Below are 24,173 nucleotides of genomic sequence, written 5' to 3' on the forward strand. Positions count from 1 at the left end.
TCTACCTCTTTTACACCAACATCACCCAGAGGTAATTCAAGAGGCAGTTTCAGAGGTAACAACAACAAGGGTAGAGGTCGCGGAAATAATAACAACCGCAACTCCCCAACCCCAAAACAGTGACTTAATACAACTCCCCCCAGACCATATAACACCGGTCGGGGGACGTTTATCACAGTTCCTACCTGTCTGGGAAAACATCACATCAGACTGGTGGGTGAGACAGATTATCCAACATGGTTTTTGCCTGGAACTCACAGCTACCCCACAAAACATCCCCAGACAGCGTCCAATGAGTCAAGATCATCTAACATTGTTAAAACAAGAAGTACTATCACTGCTACAAAAGCATGCCATAGAGAAGGTTCCAAAACATCAGCAAGGGACAGGAGTATACTCTCTATACTTCCTAATCCCCAAAAAAGATGGGTCTCTAAGACCAATCTTAGACCTCAGACCTCTCAATGCATACATAAACTCGGAACATTTCCACATGGTCACGCTCCAACAAGTACTTCCTTTACTGAAGAAAGGGGACTTTCTTTCTACACTGGATCTAAAAGACGCTTACTTTCACATCCCAATTCACAAAGCCCACAGAAAATACCTCAGGTTTGTAGTAGAAGGACAACATTATCAGTTCAAAGTCCTTTCGTTTGGGGTCACAACAGCACCAAGGGTGTTCACAAAATGCCTAGCAGTAGTTGCAGCACACCTAAGATGACAAGAAATACGTGTCTTCCCTTACCTGGACGATTGGCTAATAAAAGCCAAGTCACAGGAAGAATGTCTTCAAAACACACAAAAGACCATTCAATTGCTACACCAGCTAGGGTTTACGGTGAACTACACAAAATCCCACCTACAACCAAACAAGATTCAACAATACCTAGGGGCTACTATAGACACAGAAAAAGCCAAAGTATACCCCAATCCAATCAGGATCCAAACAATGATCACGCTGATCCAAAAATTTCAACCACAACACTCACTAACAGCTTGAGTGTTCATGCAGCTGTTAGGGATGATGTCCTCCTGCATACTGCTTATACCATATGCCAGACTACAAATGCGTCCACTGCAAGAGTGTCTAGCGACACAGTGGAATCAGGCTCAAGGTCAAATTACAGATCTGGTGTTGGTAGACGACCGCACACATCGCTCTCTGAAGTGGTGGAACACAACAAACATTTCCAAGGGACGGTCGTTCCTAGAACCGATTCCACAAGTGATACTAACAGTAGATGCATCGCTCACCGGATGGGGAGCGCATATGGAGAAATATACAGTACAGGGAAAATGGAGTGTACAGCAAAAAAGACTGCACATCAATTATCTGGAACTACTAGCAGTGTTTCTAGCATTAAAAGCTTTCCAAATGCAAATCCTCAACAAAGCAGTCCTGATCAGAACAGACAACATGACTGCAATGTATTATATTCAAAAACAGGGGGGGGGGGACACACTCTCTCCAACTGTCCAGACTAGCACAGGACATTTGGAGATGGGCCATTCCTCAAAAGATCTATCTGTTAGCCGAACACCTACCAGGAGTTCAAAATCAGATAGCAGACATCCTAAGCAGAGAGTCAGAACAAATACACGAATGGGAACTGCACAACCAAATACTGCAACCATTCTTCCAAAGATGGGGACAACCAGAGATAGATCTCTTTGCCACTCATCAGAACGCAAAATGCCAAACCTTCGCATCCAGGTACCCACACCACCTGTCCCAGGGCAATGCTCTATGGATAAATTGGTCCAACAAATTTGCTTACGCTTTTCCCCCTCTCCCGCTAATTCCATTAGTGGTTCGGAAACTGCAACAACATTCAATGAAAATGATAATAGTAGCACCCACGTGGGCAAGACAGCCGCGGTTCACCACGCTACTGCAACTCTCACAGGTGCCACATCAAAAGCTGAGATTATTACCCATGCACCTTACACAGAACCATGGAGAAATAATGCACCCAGATCCCAAACAATTGAACCTAGCGATCTGGCTCCTGAGGTCATAGATTTTGGATACTTAGATTTACCTCCAAACTGTATGGAAATCATTAAGCAAGCAAGACGTCCTACCACCAGAGCATGCTATGCGGCAAAGTGGAAAAGGTTTGCTGTATACTGTAACAGTAACAACATCAACCCTCTGGACGCATCCACTAAACAGATTATTTGCTATTTACTACACTTGCAGCAATGTAACCTTGCCTACACCTCTATTAGAGTACAACTTGCAGCTATAGCGGCGTACCTGCAAAACAGACAACATCTTTCCCTGTTTAAAGTACCAGCAATAAAAGCTTTCATGGAAGGCCTCAAAAGAGTCATTCCACCAAGACTACCGCCTGCCCCAGTCTGGAATCTCAACATAGTACTTACTAGACTAATGGGACCACCTTTCGAACCTATGCATAGGTGTGAAATACAATTCCTCACATGGAAGGTGGCCTTTCTTATAGCTATTACTTCACTCACAAGAGTAAGTGAATTGCAAGCATTTACAATACAAGAACCATTTCTACAGTTACACCAAAATAAAGTGGTTCTTAAAACAAACCCAAAATTCATGCCTAAAGTAATTTCAGCATTCCACATTAATCAGCCAGTGGAACTACCAGTCTTCTTTCCAAAACCACAGACGTTAGCAGAAAGAGCCCGACAATACATTAGATGTCAGAAGGGCGATATTGTACTACATAGAAAGAACACAAACTTTCAGAAAGACAAAACAACTATTTGTAGCGTTTTCTCCTACACATAAGGGCAATCCTATCTCTAAAGCAGGCATTGCCAGGTGGATTGTAAAATGTATACAAATATGCTACTTAAAAGCAAAGAGGACATTAACTGTTCCTCCTAGAGCTCACTCTACACGTAAACTAGGAGCATCTATGGCATTCTTAGGAAACATTCCCCTAGATGACATATGCAAAGCAGCTACCTGGGTTACACCGCATACCTTCACAAAACACTACTGTGTAGATGTGCAGGCAACACAACAGGCTAGGTTGGGACAAGTAGTACTAAAGACTTTATTTCAGACTGTTGCAACAGACACTGGTGACCACCGCTAGGGAGATAACTGCTGTATAGTCTATTCATAATGTACCATCTGCAGCCCATATGCCTCGAACGGAATATGCTACTTACCAGTATGCATCTGTTCTTGGCATAGAGGGCTGCAGAGTGGTACATGCCCTCCCAGCCTCCCCGGAAACCTGTGTCTGTTCCAACACTATCTTATTTAGATACACTTACATGGGCATTTCTATCTGTATTCTATCATACTACTCCATCTAACCCTACTATGGCAAAACAATCTAAGGATGGAGCCGATGCCCATGCGCACTAGCACCCAAAGGAGGAGTCACCAGTCTCGTGACGACAAAAAACTTCTGCAAGAGAAAAACAAGTGCAATCATCCGAGCCCAACACCAGATGGCGATCTATTCATAATGTACCACTCTGCAGCCCTCTATGCTAAGAACAGATGCATACTGGTAAGTAGCATATTCCTTAAGTGTCACAGAATGTTTTTCTCCAGTTGAGAAGTGGCCAATGTTTCCATCACCCTTAAAGGTGGCTATGATTCAACTGGGCAGCTTTTGACTGAAAATCAATATAAACCAAATGTGTTTCCTATGCGGCACGTCACTGGGGAGTCTAGATTTCCATCTTTTGAGAAAAAACAAGTTTTCTTTAGAGGTAGGAAGAAGATTTTTGTTTCTGTGAATTTGGCCTCAAACTATTACGCTGATGGGAAGCAAAAAATACTAAGAAAACTCCTGCTTAGTCAGTGCTCGCACATTATTATATTTTTAGGCCTCTTGCTAGAATTCGGAGAGGTAAAGTGTAGGGTCAAAATGCGTTTGGAATACATTGCATTTGTTCAGGTTTTAGGTGTTCCTCATGAAAATTAAACTGTGTTCAAAGATGCTAACCCGTCATGCTTTTGGTTACTGTTAGGATTTCATTCTAAACAACTTTATTTTTGTTAAACTTCCAAGGTCCGGTTGTTGGAGAGTTTCCTAGTCAAAATGATGTTAATCTGACACCTGCACCACCTCTCCCTCAGGTAAGCATTTGAATCCGCATCAGTATTCTGATAGATACATCTGCCAGTAGATTCCTCACCTTGTGAATATCCCCTGCGTGAGCAACAATCGGAAAATTCTTTTGTAGCACGCCGGCGTGGACGACGTCCTAGGATCACGGCATCGCGCGCGACTCCGACTGACGTCACCGACTCCTTATTAGGCCTACGTCGGCGTGATGACATCAGTTCCCTTTTTTCCGCGTCGTCGACGCTAACGGTTTCGTGGGATCTTCTGTTGTGCGGATAGTAACTTTGTTACTGTTGTGGTTTCCTGTATCTGTTGGAGTGCTGTCTTCCGTCGAGATGTCATCGAAGAAGACAGGATTTAAGCCATGCGATTCGTGTGCCAGGATGATGTCCATTACTGATCCTCATGGTGACTGTTTGTGGTGTCTGGGCTCGGATCACGACGTCAAGGGTTGTCGTTCCTGTTAGAAGATGAACCCAAAGGCACTTCGAGAACGAGAGGCGAAACTCCTTCTTGCGAAAACTAAGGGTAGGGATACCAAGAGGACTTCGAGGCCAAGATCAAGACGCTCGAGGTCGGAGTCGGCTTCAAAGTCTGCTTCGGGGCATGCTTCGGGTTCCTCGAAGAAGCAGCATTAGAAGAAGAAGCACAGTTCGAGACACCATTCCGGCAGGGAGTCGGACTCAAAAAAGAAGTCATCTTCTCGAAGACATCATAAGGGCATGATATCTCCCTTTCCAGCTCGTAAGCCTGAAGGTGAGGCCTCGCCTTTACAGTCTCGGGAACCAACACCGAATCCAGAATCGAATCTGTCTCCGGATCCGTACCCGTCTTCGGTGCAAGATGAAGAGAAAGTTGAGGCTCCTCAGCTTTCGGCGACTCTGGTACACCAACCTGAGGAACAGGAAGAGTCCAATCCGGTACAGCCTCCTCAGGGGCAGCCAGTGGGTTCGTACCCTCAGTTTCCTGGTCCAGGTCAGGACCCTTCACATTTTCTAAACACCATGTATGGCGTAGATGCGAGAGCAATGTACCCCTCTGGTGCACCGGCTGGTCCCATGGGTCCATTATCATAAAATCTGGGCGTGCCTCAAGCTTATGCGCCAGCGCCTTTCTTGCCGTTTATGCCGGCGCTGATTCCACCATGGCATAGCTCGGCGCCACCGAGGTCATCGACTCCGTACACTGCGTCACCAGCTCCGGAGCGACCTCGGGATCAAAATCGAGGTTCGAGTCCGGTTCCAGCTTCTCATTCAAAGGCGGCTCCAGTTCCTCATTCGACGCCCCCCCGACTCCGTCAGAGTCGTTACCAGATCCGGAGACGTTGATTTGGATGGAGTGGTCGAGGCGTAGAGCGCAGCGCCTTATGTAGGAAAGAAATTATGAGGAACCTGAGGTTGAAGGAGGCGAACTTCAGGATCAGGAGGATTACTTTGAAGAGTTGCAGGATGCAAGTGGTCTGGAACTTTCACCGAAATGGGAGTTGCCCACTGTATCTGATACTCCTTCTAAGGATGTGGCTCCTTACCATGTGGTGATTAAGAAAGCTGCAGAACTCTTAAATTTGACTTTACCATCTGTGGAGTACAAGTCTAACATCCTTACTGAGGTTATTCTCCGTCCTCTGTGATTGAGCCAACTCTTCCATTTACTGAGGCTCTAACTGAACCTATATTGGAAGTCTGAAATAGGCCTCTTACTGCTCCTGCGGTGTCAGAATCAGTTGCAAGACGCTATAGGGTGGCACCTGGAGATCCTGAATTCTTGTCCACTCATCCTTTACCAGAGAGTTTGGTTGTTCAGGCTGCTTGCTCAAAGAGATCGGCAGGTGCTTTTCCCCAGGTTCCTGGAGATAAAGACTCTAAAAAGCAAGATCAAAATGCGAAAAAGGTGTTTTCGTCAAGTAGTATAGCCCTAAAATCGACGAATGCTACTTGTCTGCTAGGCAGATATGTTCATGCTTTGATGGACACAGTGAAGCAGCTATCATCTAAGCTTCCTGAGGAGGATAGGAAGACCTTTAGTGAAGTGGTATCTGACACGCAGGCTGCAGCTTGTCAGGTCATACAAAGTAGTATGGACACGGCGAATTCAGTGGCTAGGATCATGGGGTCTTCGATTGCCACTAGAAGAGTTGCTTGGTTAAAGACTTCCGAGTTTTCAGCTGATGTTCAGGCTGCTCTGATGGATTTGCCTTTTGATGGCACAGGCCTTTTTTGAAAGAAAGCTGATGCTGCCTTGGAAAGGTTTAAAGATAGCAGAGCGACAGCAAGATCTTTGGGTCTGCAGACTAGAGGCTCTTTCACCAAGAAGTACAAGGGTTTGGAAGGTCTACTTTTCGTTCCTATAAGCAGAACCAACAGCAGCAGCAGCCACAAAATCCTTTGTACAAGTCCTACAGGAGTAGACAAAAGGGTCGTCCTAGTGGACGTCAAGCCTCCTCCTCCTCTACTTCCTCCTCAAATACCCACCCCCCACTTACAACAGCAAAGCATCCCTAGATCCGCCATTCCGGATCATGTGGGTCCTGTAGGGGGTCGGTTTACTTATTTTCTACGGGATTGGGAATCGGTTACATCAGATCTTTGGGTTCTCAATCTTGTAGAGAATGGGTATGCTCTTTCCTTTCGGGAATTCTCTCCCAATTACCCTCCTTGCCAGGGTTTTTGCTCGGAGGACCACCTGTTGCTCCTTCTGGAAGAGGTACAAGTACTGTTCAAAAAGGGTGTGATAGAGGTGGTTCCAGAGCAGGAAAGGGGTCAGGGGTGCTACTCCCGGTATTTCCTGATTCCCAAGAAGGATGGCAGGCTTCGTCCAATCCTGGATCTCAGGATCTTGAACCTTTACCTGAAGCAGGAGAAGTTCAAGAAGCTCACCCTTGCACAGGTTCTTCAGGCGCTGCTGGAAGAGGACTGGATGGTGTCGATCGACTTGAAGTATGCGTATTTTGACATCGCAATCCTGAAGTCGCACAGGAAGTATCTCCGTTTTACAGTGGGGTCGCAACACTACCAGTTTTCGGTGCTTCCGTTTGGTCTTACTACTGCGCATCGAGTCTTCACCAAGGTGATGGCTGTGGTGGCTGCACATCTGCAAGAGACAACTCAGTTGTTACACAGGTTGGGTTTTTCGGTAAATGTACCCAAAACTTACCTGGTGCCCTCCCAGCGCAACCTGTTCATAGGTGCGGTACTGGACACAACTGTATTTTGTGCATTCCCTCCACCTCAAAGGATTCACAACATACAGGAAATTATTCCTTTATTTTACAATGGAGCGGTTGTTCCAGTCCTGAAGGTCCTTCGCCTGCTCGGTCTGATGGCTTCTTGCATTCTGTTGGTCAACCATGCACACTGGCACATGAGGGCGCTCCAGTGGTGCCTCCGCAGGCAGTGGTATCAACACCAAGGAGATCTCCGGGAGTCCGTGAGGCTCCCCAGAGAAGCTGCGGAGGATCTATCTTGGTGGAGTGTGGAGGGCAATCTGTCTCAAGGAAAGCCTTTTCAGACTCCTCCATCGGTGGCCACAGTGATATCGGATGCATCCACTCTAGGGTGGGGTGCTCATCTGGGGGATCTGGAGGTCAAGGGTCTTTGGTCTCCAGAGGAAAGGTTGCTTCACATCAACCTTCTAGAGTTGCGGGCAATTCGTCCAGCACTCAAGGCTTTCCTCCCTTCCTTTCGCGGTCGGTCGGTTCAGGTCCTGACGGACAACACCACAGTGATGTAGTATATCAACAAACAGGGAGGTGTAGGGTCGCAGTGTCTCTGCAGAGAGGCACTGTGTCTCTGGTCCTGGGTTCAGGACCACCAGATTTGTCTGATGGCAAATCACCTGGCCGGAGTACTGAACGTACGTGCAGACAGTCTCAGTCGGCGGTTCTCGGCCGACCACGAGTGGAGGCTTCCCCCAGAGGTGGTTCGTCACATTTTCCGGACGTTGGGAACTCCTCAGGTGGACCTGTTCACCACTCACGAGAATGCTCACTGCCCGTCATTCTGCAGTCTCCAGTTTCCGATGCAGGAAGCTTTTGGGGACGCGTTTCAGTTTAGTTGAAACTCACAGCTCCTTTACGCGTTTCCTCCCATACCCTTGATTCCTCGGGTTCTGAGGAAGATTCGCCAAGACCGGGCTCAAGTTATATTGATCGCCCCGGATTGTCCAAGAAGGGTGTGGTACACAGATCTTCTCCACCTCTCCTCGTACACGCCGCTCCGTCTCCCTCACAGGGCAGATCTCCTCTCTCAGATGGAGGGGCAGGTACTACACCCCCACCTCCAGACCTTACACCTTCATGCCTGGAGATTGAACGGGGCAACCTGAATTCCTTTTCTCTCCTGCACGATGTGGTGGATGTCATTTTATCGGCCAGGCGTGACTCCACTAAATCCATTTATTCTTATAGATGGTCCAAATTTGTTGTTTGGTGCGGAGAGAAGTCCATCGATCCTTTGAGGGCTCGTTTGTCAGATATACTTCTTTTTGCACTTTCTTTAGCACAGCAAGGGTTTGCTGTGGCAAGAGTTAAGGGCCATCATTCGGCGTTGTCGGCTTTTCTCTGCCTGCCGGATCAGCCGTCCTTGTTTAAATCTCTTATTGTTTTGAGATTTCTGAAGGGGCTTACAAATAAGTTTCCGCCTACTCCCTTTATTGTGCCTCAATGGGACTTGAATCTGGTGCTTACTTATCTAATGGGTTCTCCTTTCGAACCTCTGCATAATTGTCCCTTGAGGTTGTTGTGTTTTAAGACGGTTTTCCTAGTTGCAATTACCTCGGCAAGGAGGGTAAGTGTGCTTTAAGCTCTTAGTTCAAAGCCCCCATTCTTGACCAATCATGCTGAACGAATGGTTCTTAGGACCAGGGCTGCTTTTCTGCCTAAGGTGGTAACTCCCTTCCATCTGGGGCAGTCCATTACCCTTCCTACCTTCCATCCTCCCCCTCACCATTCCAAGGAGGAGGAGCGGCTTCACCGTTTGGACCCTAAGAGGGTGGTGAGCTTTTATCTTGATAGGACTAAGGACTATCGACTTGATGACCAGCTGTTTGTTGGATTCGCTGGTTGCAGAAAAGGAAGAGCTGTGCACAAGCGCACGCTTTCGAGATGGATAATTCTATGCAGCAAGATCTGCTACACCCTGGCTGGTAAGGAACCTCCTGATGGTATAAGAGCTCATTCTACTAGAGCAAATTCTTCCAAATCAGCTTTGTCTAGAGGTGTACCTGTCGAGGATATTTGCAGAGCCGCGACTTGGGCCTCCCTCCACACTTTCGCGAAGCATTACTGCTTAGATGCCGAGGTGAGGAGGGACGGTTACTTTGCTCGCTCTTTCCTCCAGGATTTTCTGGTATAGAAGAGTGGACACCCTTCTCCGGGAGTGGGGACTGCTGTGGGACTCTATTCACAAGGTGAGGAATCCACTGGCAGATGTATCCATCAAAAGAACAAGTTACTTACCTTCGGTAACGCTTTTTCTGGTAGATACAGTATCTGCCTGTGGATTTCTCACTGACCCACCCGCCTCCCCGTTGTCCACTCTTCTATACCTGTATTTATGTATTTTATGTATATTTATATTTGTATATATATTGGGTTTTTCATACCTTGGCTACGCACTATGTGTGTAATTGTGAATCGTATGTGCTATGTACACTGTATATGTGTATATCTGCTGTCATTGGTCCGTCCGGGTGCCTCGAAAGCACGGAAAAAATGGCGTAACTGATGTCATCACGACGAGATAGGCCTAATAAGGAGTCGGGGACGTCAGTCGGAGTCCCGCGCCATACCTTGATCCTATGACGTCGTCCACACCGGTGTGCTACAAAAGAATTTTCCGAACGTTGCTGATGCAGGGGATATTCTCAAGGTGAGGAATCCACAGGCAGATACTGTATCTACCAGAAAAAACGTTACCGAAGGTTAGTAACTTGTTCTTGTGTCCCATATGCATCGCCTTTAATTATGCACTGCTTCTGCACATTTGGAAAGTTCTGGTGGGAGAGGATGCATAAAGCTTGAAACTGTTTTACACTGAATGGTCAAGATCAATCAATAGCACTTGCCTCATGCTGCCAACGTTCAAGCAAAGCTGAAGGCAACAAAATAAATGTTTATTTAGAAATGTTTGTATTTCATTAAACCTTCCTGATTTATACAGTGTTCAGTTATGTTGTATGATTGGCATCTGGGTTATAATGGAATCTATCCTGCCTAGTTATTGGATACTGGTCTGGGGCTGATTACAACTTTTCAGAGGAGCGGTGTTGCAGAAGTGCAAACCGCCGCGCCTCCACTCTGCCTAAGGTCATCTCGCTTGCCAGATTATGACTATCAAGTAGTCTGGCAAGCATGCAGCGTGGCCGTCCCATGGCGATGCCTCTTTTAAAGGTGGATGTGCATTTGAAAAGCACTTCATTGGGACCATATTATAAGGTTCCTGCACAGCATGGACTCGAAAGACCAGGTCGTGCAGGAACGTATTTGCATGCAGTCGGGGGCACATGTTATGCCCCCCTGTGTACATCCACATATGTTTGAGGCACGGCGGAGCCCTGTAAGACCCCTTTGATTCCTCTCCACTATGGTTTTTATGGTTGTGGAACCGCCATTAAAACCCTGGCAAAGAGGAAACCCTTAATGTGCTTGGCGGATCGTGGTGGTCCCACCAAGCATATTGCGGCCTCTGACATGCCGCTCCAATGTGAGGGAAAGGCTGTTCCCTGGCAGAGCCGGTGGTCCCAGGGTCGTCTGACTGACCAGGTCCTAATCGGATGATCGGACTGCTGGTGCGGCGGTAGCTGGATTAGTCACCACCAAGCCACCAGGAGTCAGGCAGTCCTCGTACCACCAGACTCTTATTGGGGCCCTTAATATATCACATGTGGTCCAAAACGAATCTCCTCTAAAACTACAGGCAACATCTTCATGTATTACTGATCAAGCTCCTTCTTAGCATCCAGCCATAACAGCACTCTCACTGTTCCAACACTTTTTAGTTGAAGTATTTCCTAATATTGTCAGCAAATATTTTCCATACTGAATTATTGTGCTGCATATATATATATATGTGATCAAGGGCTACTGGTTACCCGGAACGCGTCATGCTAAGTAGAGACAAGGGAGAATAAATCTTTCTACTTCCACTCTTGTTTGGTGGTTCGGTGTTTCTGTGTTGCCGCTGGAGGAAAGGACAGAAAGTTTCTGCATATATATATATATATATATATATCAAGCTCCAAAATCCTTCACCATTCAGTTTAGAAGGAAAAACGGCACTCTCTGGGCTTCGTTCTCACAGCAGCAAGTTTATTTCAAACAAAACAGACACGTTTCGTGAAAGGTTTTTTCTTCGTCAGTGTTTACAGTTTAGTTTGCCATCGCCATTTTTAAAGGGAAACACATGCATTTCATCAAAATGGAAAAGGGGTCTTGCGCATCGTCAGATAAGGACCGGCGCCATTTTAGTAAAGAAGATATCTCGTTTGAACAAAATGTTTCATTATACATAAATGCATCTTGGGTACATATAGTTAAGAACCCGACAATTTCATTCTTTTCAAAACATGATGTAAGCAATCTTGCCGTAGATCGGCATTAGCAACCGTTTAAATAATCAGTTGCTAGCATGATGCCCTCAGTTCCATATTATGAAGCCTTATATAGGCCTAAAATTAGTATTCTCAATAAAGTGCAGAGAATCGGCTGCAAAATCAGTTTACTAAATTCAAATATTTACATATTTTATCATGATTTTTATTTGCCACAGTGGAATATTAATTCTTCCCCACTATTTAATCCATTAGGGGACTTCGTACCGAGGTCTATGATATAACGGGATTCTAGCTTCCTTAATTTTAGAACTCTATCCCCTCCTCTTATATGCGGGGGTACATGATCAATGCTAAAATAACGTAACGGGTCCCTGTCACTGTTATGCTTTACAGCAAAGTGGCACGCCACTGGATAACTAAAATATTTTTTCGTGATGGCACGCATGTGCTCTAATACTCTGAGTTTCACCATGTTTATCGTGCTCCCTATGTAGTTTAACCCACAGGGGCACGTAAGGCAATATACTGCATGAGTAGTTTGGCAAGTCATACATTTATTGATCTTTTTGTCCCCCTTCAGTCCCTTGATTTTATATGTTAAGACCCTTTTACTGAAGGCACAGGCCTTACATTTCCCACAGGGAAAGAAGCCTTTCATGTCTCTCCACGTGCCCTGTCTGGGAGACATATTCTCTAGATGACTATAGAAAGATCATTCGAAACATCCTTGGCAGAAGTATTTTTCACGGATTTATAATCTGTTTTCTTTTTTTTTTAACATGTTGGCAGCCGCTTCATTGCTTTCTGTGACACTAAACATTTAAATCTCATAGAATTCTCTAAGCTTTGCTCCCGGAGCTTACTATTGTCGGAATTCGCTTGTTGCTATTTAGAAGCCCCTCGCCCTGCTGTTTCATCTGGTTCACACACGGCACGCACACCCCACGGCTTTGTTATTCGCAGCGGTTTCGACTGTTGTTGGGTGTATTCTTCGTTCTCCGTGCCGTTACTCAGTTGTATTCTCTGGTTTACAGCGGTGCCTTCACTTGTTTAAATTGTGCTCCGTAGTGTGCCAGAAAGCGGGGCACACCCTGGGCGGGTGCGTGTTTGTGGTGGCGTTCCGCAATTAACATCAAGCTCCAAAATCGTTCACCATCGAGTGTAGAAGGAAAAACGGCACTCTCAGGGCTTCGTTCTTACAGCAGCAAGTTTATTTCAAACATGGCACCCGCCCAGGGTGTGCCTCGCTTTCTGGCGTAGTACAGAGCAAAATATATATATATTTTTTTTTTTTCTTTTTTTTTTTTCTTTTACTGTTTTCCCACTTGAGTAGGCGCCAATCTGCAGGTTATTTAATTATGGGGTGCTCTAGCAGTGTTTCTCCACTTGAGGCAGAGTCACCATCCTGTGCGTCGGTTAAGGGGTAGTGAGGTTGCATGAGGTTCTCTTCAAGCAAACAGGCCTCTAACTGAAATAAACTGAAAGTGAGAGCCTACTTCCTACTAGAAGCAAAGGTTGTCTCCTCTTGCTTAGTGTGAAGAAGCATGACCAAGAAGTCTTCTAGGAAAAGAAGGATATATATATATGCTCAGATATCTTTGAGGCGAAAAGTAATAAGGGCGCATGGAAAGATTTTCTATACTAATCAAAACAGAGCAACATGGATAATGCAACCATTAATCTTATCATCTATAGGATGTAGACTGAAATATACGCTGGAGCTAAAGTGAGAATCTAAGAGAGATACATTGACAATTTACCCAAAGAAAATCAGGAGTATTATAGAGTAGAACAGAGTGTCTTGCCTTACAGTGGAGGGAAAGTTTACTTGCCTTCTTGAACTAAAGTGGAACAATTGCTATTTCCGAAGTCATGGTTCTCAAGGACACTGTATAATATCTAATCTAAGTCAAGCATGTTAAAACAAAGACACAAACTAATGCTAAGCAGAAGCCCCCTCACAAAAAATAGCCACATGTTTACATGTTGTAAGGAAGGAAGTGGAAAGTTGTAGAAACCATGGCAGTTCCTTTGAAAGAGGATAAAGAATAAGCTTATGGGACATTCATTTGTTTATAAAAGAGAGTTTTTGTTGGATCATGTCACCAGTGCATTGAAATAATGTGAAAATGTTGGTTTGTTTGTATTTTTCAATACTTCATTTTAGTGAATTGATATAGGCTGCAGATTTGGGCTCCTTTCAATAATTAATTTTCAGTGGACTTTATGCTTTAATCAAAAATAATTGTGACTTTGGCTAACTGACACACCTCTGGTTCGCAGAGTAGATATCTGAAGCAGAAGGCAGGATTTTAAATGTTAAAGATTTCAGGATTTGGATTCTGGCAAACCTCAGATTTTTCCACCTTTCCGTAAATTTACATATAGGGACGGGAAGCGGTTGTTACAGGATTGGAATGCCATGCAAGTCTGTACACACACAACAACTTACTTCTGGAGGTGGAAGCAAATTGCACGTTTTGATGGCCCGAATAACAAAACTTCTTCTGGCCCAAGTAGTCCTTTTATATATGGAAACAGCTGCATTCTTAGCCCCCAGTGATCATAAATTTCTGCTAGGTTTGTACAAAATAATATTGAACAGTGTGGGGCTAAGTGAGGACCCTCTCTTCCTTCTAGGAACTATTCAGTAGGGTTGAGTGCCTTATTCCTTATACCAATAGCCTCCAGACAGTCGACCAAACCAGAATGATCGACCATGTTAAAGGCCGACAACAAATCAAGGAGAATATGGGCCACAATTCCTCCATTATCCAACGCACCCCTTTTCTCCTCAGTGGCCTTGATCAGCAACATCTCGGTTCTGTGTCCAGGTCTGAACCCAAACTGTGATGGATCCAGAAGATTATTTTCCTGGATAAAATACATCCGTTCTTTTACATACACATCTGACTTTGATGGCAGACAGTCCTCTTTCACAGATACTGTGGTATCGTAAATTAGCAGCCAAAGAAATTGTCCGGCAGTGGATTGGACCTTCATGTCCATATGCCAAAATAAACATGAAAACTTGTTGTCCTTGACTCCCAACAATTTTTCCTGGGTCTTCATTGATCGGAAGTCCACAACAGTGAGGCGGGCAGTCACAAAAAACAAACATACACAAGCAGGCTTCAATAAACAAAAGGTAGGTCAGCACATTTGTGGGAGGTAATTGATTGTAATGAATATTTACCCCTTGGTGCCCTTCCTAAATAACTATTTGCATCAGTTCTGCACTATAAATGCAGAGCAGCAGTCCTCAAGGGGGAGAGGAGTAACAGTCTTGGTTTTGTAAATAATATCTTTCTCTACATTACATAGGCCCTGAAGAGTCTGGAGTAAATCACAATTATATTAACTCCTCTCAGCTCAAGGTCAGTTCAGACAAATGTTACCCGATTCAGATTGATGGTGGCTGCCTCCCTTTATCCCTGGTTGTCAGGAGTCCCACATTTGTGTCTGTCCAGGAGAGATGACACCAGTACCTCTATTTTATGGTAGCAAGCTAGTACCACCATTATATAATACTGGTAATGGAATTCAAAGCTGCCCTCAGGTCTTCACCAAGATCTTTGCTTGAGGGGTAGCCTTTCTGCTAAATATTTCTAACCGCAGATTCCTCACCTTTGGAATAAGGCTCCAGGTCATTTAAACCGCAGAGGTCCAGTGCACTGGTATTGCTACAGTGTAGCTCCACATGGCTTTGTTCTGCCCTGAAAGTACAATCTAGGCACATAGGAACAGATGTTGACACGCAGGGCTGGCACTTCTTTCTTTCTGCATCTTAGTACAAGGATCCAGAGGTCTCTCTCGACTTTTTCCCTGTCAGCTGAAGAGGCATTTATAATAATAAATAATAATAAAGGCATTTGTAAAGCGCCTGGTTACGCCATCCCGGCGTGTCCCGCGCTGTGGAGAAAGGACTATCATAGACGAGCACAGACCCTACAGTGACACAGGAAACTAATGACTAAACAGATGAGTTTTCAATAGTCGCCTAAAGTTAGTTTCCGACCTCTCCAGCCTGAGGCCGACCGAAAGTTTGTTCCAGTTTTGTGCGGCGAGGAAGCGGAATGAGCGGCCGCCAATTCTTGCTTTCCTTATCTTGGGGAATGCCAACTGCCCAGTACCACAAGATCTCAGAGCCCTTCCTGGTAGATACCTGGTGACCAGACTCCCCAGATATGCCGGCGCCTTTTGCCAGAGAATACGGTGGCAGATGAGAAGAGATTTAAACAACACCCTTTTTTTAATTGGCAGCCAATGAAGAGCAACAAGGGCAGGCTTCGACGCCGCCCTGATTTACTCAAAGGTATCTTTTTTTCCCCCCAGTGTGTAAGGGAATAATACCCCTACGAAAACTACAAGGTATGTTTCTTGTGCTTAGATTCCTAAGGGCACACTCCTCTCAGAACTTGGAGTCGTGTTTTGAACCCAAAGGCAATTTTGGAACAGAAAGCGAAGCTGTATGTCAACACACACTGAAATAAGTCATGGACATAATTCCTCCAAGTTGAGAGCTCAGACTTGTTCCTGCTCTTGGGCTGTTCCGCAACAGATCTTGATCACAGTCCTAGTTTTTTGGTAAGTGGAAGCTCCAGAAGGATAAATTAGATTTATCCCAGTCCCAGCATTCTAAGCCTGAGTATTCACAAGGACATCGGTGGCTCTTAGTCTTATTCCCGATCTGCTACCAAGGAGCCAATTCAGTAGCTGATCCCAAAATACCCAGGTTTCTGGGGCCATTTGCTACATTGCTACAGATTGAGGCCCTTTAAAAGGTTCTTTTTTTTAAGTCGAGCCTAGCGAGCGTGCATGCGCTGCTCCAGTTGATGACCTTTTGGAATCGGTCTGCACTTTCCTAACACTTGAGCTTGTGGCGGCATCCACCTTGCGGGAGCGAGCAGCGACGCACAGGGGACCATCTGTTTCTAATTAACGTGGCCGCGCACGTTTGTTTACTTTGTGCTACTCTCTCTCCCCTGCCTGTCTCCCCCTCGCCCTCCCTCTCATAAAACAGACGGCAAAACACAGAGAAAGAAAAATGGAAATGCAAAAACGACAACAACTTTGAAGTTGCTCGTGTGAAGTGGCCAGTGCATATTTTTGATTGGCTCCATCTTAGTTATTTTTCGATCACTCAATACCATTTAGCAACTACATATAAATAACCAGGCGGCCAATGTTGTACTTATTTTGTAATTTACTGGAAACTTCCAGCAATGCAGCTGTATTCATCTTGAAATGTCTTTAGCAATATGTTGCATGAATCAACAAAATATAGCAAGAACATCTCCCTCACATTTGCATTGAAAGCGGAAAGTCACAAACATAGCTATACATTCGGTAAATTTGACACCACAATTTGGCTAAAGGCTCATATGTAATAACTTTTACAACTTTTGCTTTTCTCTGTTGTTGTGGATTTCTATTGTATGGGTACGCGGAAACCTTTTTCCGGGGTGGCTGCATGTAAAGGTGTCATGAGGGTCGTACTTTGAGCATCACTGATGGACTCTTGCCGAGGGAACACTCGGCCCCTGGTCCATAATAGTGACATTTCAAAGCCAGCCTGCCTGGAAGACTACTCTTTTCTCTTGGCTCAACAAAAGGGTTAAAAAGGAATCGAAACTGCAATTTTTATATTGACTACAATGAAATCTCAACCAATATGAACTGATTAGTCACAATTGCAACCATGTATGTTGTAGATTTGGCGAATGTAAATATGCAACTATAGCATTCCTTTTTATTTGTTTTTATTAAAATTGGATACATTGGGTGCGACGGTTTGAATCACTGCCAGTCTTTTATTGCGCTCCTCACAACAATAAATTGACTTTATTGATTAGGAACAAAAACTAACTTTAAAAGTAAATATGTGTTTTAAGTTTTAAGCTTTATTACAGTTTTTTTTATGTTGCTTAATCTAAAAACAAAAATAGAGACTGGCGCAGTTCAACAAAAACCTACTTAGAAAAAACAGCTCTTTTGATAGAAATATGGAAAAGCACACGGATTTCCATATTTGACCAAATAATGCACACAAAAAAACAAAAACAAGTAAGGGGTCGTTATATAAGCTCTCACACAAATATTTGTTTTGGAAATCGTGAAATTATTTATAAAACAATTCAAACGTACCTCAGTACACCTGCTCTCCCCCCCTCAAAAAAAACATTTGTGCCATATTGTATTATCCAGGATAATATGCTGCATGGCTAAACACTTATACGGTCTAAAAGGCGAGACCTATTTTGTGAGAAGTTGGCCTGATATGTAGTGCTCACTATTCTAGTGATCACTGTGTATCATTCCAAACGACCCTTATTGATGATTGGTTGTAAGTCAACCTTTCAGACCAGCTATCCTAGTAGCATGGACAAGAGCAGTCTTTAGGCTAAACTCTAGAGGGCGTGTTAAGCCAGCTGTTATACCATCACATATACCCCTTGAACACCAAGTGAAAGGACACCACACAAGTTGTTGTGAAAATAAAAGTATATTTATTTAGAACACAACAGCCCTGGACTCTTTATGAGGACAGGGCGCTAAGCACAATACAAAGCTCTTAAAGAATTTCTGAAAGTCGCACAATTTACACAAATGCCCGAGGGGCACGAAAAACAATATACTCTAAAAGTGGAATGCGAAATTACTAGCAGGTAAGTACTACTCTAATAGGCTTTAGGATCGCTAGGACTGGACTACTGAACCTTCAGATTACGAGCAGGAGGCCTAGGCAGGTCGAGTGCAGAGTGTGCACTCTCACGCGGGATGCGGGACAAAGTCTATGGATGCTAGATTTCGTAAAGTTAGTGTTATCGGACGAATCCGACTAGATAGAGCTGAAACGAAAAAGGATCTGGACCCTTAGATAGTTAAGCTATGCTGGAGCACCGAAATGCTGATGTTACCTAGCCCAGGGGCTGCGGCTGCATAGGTCTGAAAGACGTCGGGAATCCTCGTTGCAGTCTATGGAGCCTGAAAGAAGAAGTTGCTGGCAGGCGACCAGTGATGAAGTTCGATGCGACCCAAGCCTGGATCGGTGAAGATGGGTACCTGTAAGCAGAGGGGACCAAGTTCTGAATCACTAGCCAGTGATTAGATGGGCACCAGGATGGCACCGGACGAAGTCACCTCGACCAGGTGAATGGGCAACGCTGGGCTCTGCAGTCTCTCGGACCAGGAGGCGTTGTCGGCGACCAGGATGGAGGTGCGAGCTGTCCCACGAAGGTATCTGCTGTTGACGTCGCTGGACCCAGGATTGGGGCAACAAGTCTTGGCAAATGCAAGCCCACGCGGTGGACTCAAAATGGCGTCTGGAGTGGACCAGGAGGGTCCGGGGTGCTCCTCTGTTGGAGGGGAGCAAGGGCCAGTCTGGAGCAACCAGACCAGCGGTGTTGTCGTCGTGGTGCGTCGTCAAGAGGGCTACAAGCCAGCAGGCAAGTAGCCGGACAACGCGGTGAGCAGCAAAGAGCAGAAGGGCCCCACGCAGATCTCGTGGATGCTGGGGTGCTGGACTTCGGTGCTGGAGCTGCTCAGGGTTAGGGCTTCTCAAACCCCAAAGCACTCACTCGAGGATCCCTCGGCGGTCGTGCTGGATAAGCGTTGTGCAGTTCTGAAGATGGCCGGTCCCTCGAGGTCTCGTCACACCCACGGATCTCAGCTGGGCTGATGATGCAGGTAGAGGTCAGAGGTGCCAGGGAAGCCGGGTCTCGTCGTGCTGGTTGGTCTGGTTCCGGAGGAAGGACGTGCAGCAAACCGCAGTGTTCTTAGTTGGTGCCCGCAGATGCAGGGTGACTACTCCTTAGTCACAAGGGAGAAATCTTGAGAAGAAGTCTTGAGTTCCTTTCGTAGAAAGTAGTTTCTGGATTCAAAGATGATCTAATTTGGAAGGGTCCCCATCCCACCTTTATACTAAAGAAAGGGGCTGGTACGGGACTAGGTCCTGCCCATGGGTGGGTCCAGGAAAGGGGGTGGTTACACCCCTCTCCCATGCCAGACTTTCCCCAGCTCAGGGGCTGGTGTGCCCCTGGAACTGGTTCAAACTGGCAGATGCACAGTGAGCACCGGGGTGCCACTTGCAGTCCCCTTCCTATTCAGCCCTGCCTACCTAGGATACACAAAACCCTGTCTGGGATGGTGCTAGCACCGCCCCTGACAGGAAACCCTTTGTCCAAGCTCCCCTCGCTGGAAGGACTCCCAGCTGCAGGGGGTCAGACTTGTGTCTGTGGTGGCAGCATCCATTTTGTGATGCTGAGGCTCGAGTTAACTTTAACCGGGGTTCACAGTTACATACGTGTCGTGTCCCTCTAGAAGGGTGGAATGCTAACCCCGTCGCCAGAATTTGCGAGGGGTTAGTATTCCAATTCGTATGACCCCTTACTCTACATGTTTTGATAAAGCGATACCAAAGATAGCAAATAACCGCGAGGATTATAATGCACTTAAGAGTATATGGTACGCGTTATCATATAACAGCTATTAGGACTTGGTTCCGCAACCTGCAGACGGGCTCAGCTCATGCCAGAGCACCATCTCACATAATTCCAAGCACTCTGCCTTCAGGATTGTTAAGGCCTGCCATAGGAGTGACTGATAGGAATATATTTGTCTATTTTTAGGGTTAGATATAGGTATACTATATCTACAGCAAAGAGTGATTACACCACTTTGCCCCAGCTGTCGTGCAGCCAGTTGTGTCAGATTTAGATGGCCAGCCAGGGGTGGCATAATACATGCTGCAGCCCCTGGTAGGCCCTGGGTACACCTATGCCCTGAGTTACAGGGTCTGATAAGGTGGCCCAGTACCAATTAGATATGTACCTAAGGTACATGGAATCCATTTTACAGAGAGAGCAGTAGGCCTGGGGTACTGATTGGCAGGGTCCCAGGCCAACTATGTCAAAAAACAGCTAAAACACAAGGCAAAAAGTTGGGGGCAACCATAGTCAGGAGCTACCTTCCTACACTATTGACTATGCCAATGCTTGTTATATATAGCCCTTACACAATCTAAGTGCCAAGCTTCATCATCTGGATCACTCTGACACCTAAAGGTTAGGGTGGGCTCAACCGTATTTAAGGGAGTTCTTAAGAAAAAGAGACTAGGGGGTGTAACTGTAGGATAAAAAGCAGTCATCCACTCCAAGGAATCCCTTTATTCGCGAAGTCGTGGGGACAATTAAAAACAGAATTATGGAAGGGGACTGTAGGATTTATTGATCCTTACTCGACCAATATGTTTCAGCCCTACTCTGACAAGTCTAAAAAGATCTGCGGATCTCATCAGGGTAAATTCAACTGTGGAACACTCCTGCAGCTATTTTCTCAATTAAATAATCATGTGTAGCATGCAATTACAAATCGCACACCTATATCTATAGGCCGCTCAGGCCTGGTTGTTGGTACCATGTCTAGCTCCTAGTGTTCATGCCTTCTATTTCCTCGTTGTCCCATTGGATTCTTCTCCCTCCACGTCTTCCATGTCTGCCGCCGCTCCCTAACCAAATGCTGTTTCTGTTGGCAAAACGGCATATGCACAGATTGGCCCAGGAAAAGGTTGCAGCCATATTGCTCTGGCCAGAAGATGAACTGTAAGAGCGGTTAAAAGTGCCTCTCTTCTGTTGTCTGTTTTCCCCTCCTTATTAGAGTTATCACTGGACCACTCTTCTGTGTCTGAGAATGAGGAACCTAATTCGCTCCTACGGGCAGTAAGAAGCACTCACTAATGAGATGTTTTTCCTGTTTACCTTTATTTTACCACCTTACTACTGCTGGGTTTGACTACATGGCCAGACCTTTGACCTCCTGCCCCCTGTGGGGTTATACACTCCCAGATTGTTGGCAAGTTGATATGAGACTCAAAACCGATTGTGTGTTTTTTTCAAAGAGTAATGCCATTTGTCCTTAGGCCTGTATTCATGTAGGCAAATAAAAGTCCTGCCTCCTGTATGAATGACCAAATTCAAAAAGATAAAATGTTGCATAGTATGCGATCTCCTATGAGTTTAACTCTTAAATCTGATGAGGCGAGTGACCATGCACCACTAGGGCACACTTTGGGGTGTTGTGCAGTTTTTTGCCTACATTGATTTTGCATGGTAGAAATTTGGCACGATCACTAATCACGTTAATAAAACGTGGATGAGAAGTTTAGCATGCCACACTTCAAACAGCCACACAACGGCACATAATCTAAATGCAGCACAAATTGCACAGCTAAGAAACATATATGCGATCTTTCTTTTTTAGGTCATATCAAGAGCGGCAAGTATATACCTGCCAGGGCACACAGCTGCATCACTGGGGGATTGCTCCGCATTTGAATTTACCCTGAAGAAAGCCCCAGACCTTTTTAGTGCTGTCAGCGAAGGGCTGAAACATGTTGGTTGATTAAGGGTCATTGTACCATTAAATACTACAGTTCTCTTCCATAGTTCTATTTTTTATTTTTAATTGTCCCCATCCGCTCCGTGAATAAAGGGATACCTTGGAGTAAATGAGGGTTTTTTTATCTAATAGTTAAGCCCCCTAGTCTCACCCTAAGGCTCCCCGAAATATGGCTGAGCCCACCCTGACCTTTAGGAGTCAAGTGAACCTGATGATGAAGTATGACACTAATAGTGTGCGAGGGTTATATATTAAAAAAACGTTTTCTTTTCCTTCCCCACCCCGAGTCGAGTGGAGTCTAGATGTGGCGAGCACTTTCTCTCATTGCACCCAGTGCTGTAAAGTTAGGAGGAATACTATATAGGTATTGTTGGTTTACCTTCGGGAGGACGTATCCCCTCTCTCCATTCTTAGGTTAGAAAGGACCTTTCCACCTTCCAGCACTGTTGAGTATTCTCCACACTCCCAGTACCTTGCTTTTCGGGTTCACCTTTGGCACCCTTCCAACTCCCTTTGGCACAGGTCCCGAGGATATACAGAGGACTCCAGTCTGATTACCACTTGTGGTGCAGTCCGTGCCTCGTGAACCATTCTCCTGGTCTACTCTGGCATCAGAAATGCCTGTGGGTAACTCTAAGCTAAGGAATCTAAAATAGACCTATGTTTCTTAGAGATATATTGTTACCGAAGGTAAGTAACTTGTTCACTTGCCATTGAAAAATGCCGCCGGGTCGGAACATAGAGCTGGGAACTTGGGGATGGCCAGTGTCCGCGTGAGAACAGCTGGGAGAGAATGCCTATATGCCTTTGGTGAAGTCACCTGACACCACTTATGGCGTTGATACAAAGATTGCACCCTCTACTTGTGTTGTGAGAACTCTGAGATTTCTGGACCCAGTCTGGCATCTGGGGATTATTCTTTTCTAAACATGAGGAATTAGCAGGTAGAAGTATCCATCAGAAGTACTGATCTATTTATATATATACATTTACACTGTTGCCTTTTGCCTGGGGACACCTGAGCATGATACAACAACAGACTTCGCTAATCCAGTAAATGCCAATTTCATTAGCCTTGGTTATGTTTCAGCTGAAATGCGTTGTCCATCCTCTATGGATCGCAATCATTAATATTTAATTTGTATCAGCATCATAATCTTGTGTGACTACACAATTTGTATCAGCATCATAACCTTGTGCGAGTGCCACCTTCTGTTATCAACGAGATGTAATGGCGCTGACAGAAACAGCATCTGATCGAGACATCTAGCCGCAGATTCCTTAACTTAGAATATCCCCAGGCGTCAGGCTGGATCCGGAATTTTTTTGCAGGAGCACCTCTGTGCGCGGGGCACGGCGCCGCATGGCTCCGCCCTGATGTCATTTGTGGACATGACATCAACGAAGCCATATAAATCCCTCCTGGCACGCTGACGTCCGTTTTCATTCTTTTCCGCGTCCCAACGCGAATCCAGGAGTAAGTGGTTCCTCTGGCCTGGTTGCTAAGGCCTTCTGGACAGTGTGATGCCTTCGGGCTTTAAGGCGCGTGACACGTGCACGCAGCAGATGTCGGCCACCGATCCGCTTGCGATATGCATGTGGTGCTTAGGAGCGCACCACAATTCAGAGGAGTGCAACGCCTGCCAGCAGATAAGGCTCAAGTCCCTGCAGGAGTGCCGGATGAAGCTACTAGTCCCGCTCGGCGCCTCCTCGCCGCTCTCCATCTCGGACTGGGGTTTCGGTTTGAGGCCGGTTGCGTAGTCGTTCTTGCGGACGTCATTAGTGTCACGCAGGTAAGCGGAAGCCAAAGTCACGGAGGTCGCCGGCCTCACTTCAGTGGGGCTCACAGCTCCCGGTCTTTTCCGGACGCCAGCCTCCAGGAGTTGACCCCCCCTTATACCCACCCTTTAAGGGTGATGGGGCGACTCGGACACAAATATAAACCTATTTCAAGTCTCTACAGTACATTTTTGGGTCACCTCTTCTCGGCGCGCCTTCGGGCCCCACTGTGGGAGTAGAGACTCCGGTCGGATCTTCGCCGGCGGGTTTGCCCTCGGCGCCGGCCGAGTCCCTCGACTCTGGTTCCGGAGTTGGTGCGACGTCGGGACACGGCCCAGACGGGCATCCCAATCAGACCAGCCCATCTGC

The 24,173-nt window shown here is 45.9% G+C and overlaps 1 protein-coding gene across 2 annotated transcripts in view; it reads left to right on the plus strand.

Moving 5' to 3' along the window:
• IDE (insulin degrading enzyme) overlaps positions 1 to 24,173 on the plus strand; it is a 996,582-nt gene that overhangs the window by 961,106 nt on the left and 11,303 nt on the right. For both annotated transcript variants that reach the window (XM_086922493.1, XM_086922494.1), the window contains exon 23: positions 4,020 to 4,087. In XM_086922493.1, coding sequence (XP_086778619.1) covers positions 4,020 to 4,087 — 68 coding nt within the window. The remainder of the gene's footprint in view (positions 1 to 4,019; positions 4,088 to 24,173) is intronic.

Source organism: Lissotriton vulgaris, chromosome 5, assembly GCF_964263255.1.
Source record: "Lissotriton vulgaris chromosome 5, aLisVul1.2, whole genome shotgun sequence".
NCBI lineage: Eukaryota > Metazoa > Chordata > Amphibia > Caudata > Salamandridae > Lissotriton > Lissotriton vulgaris.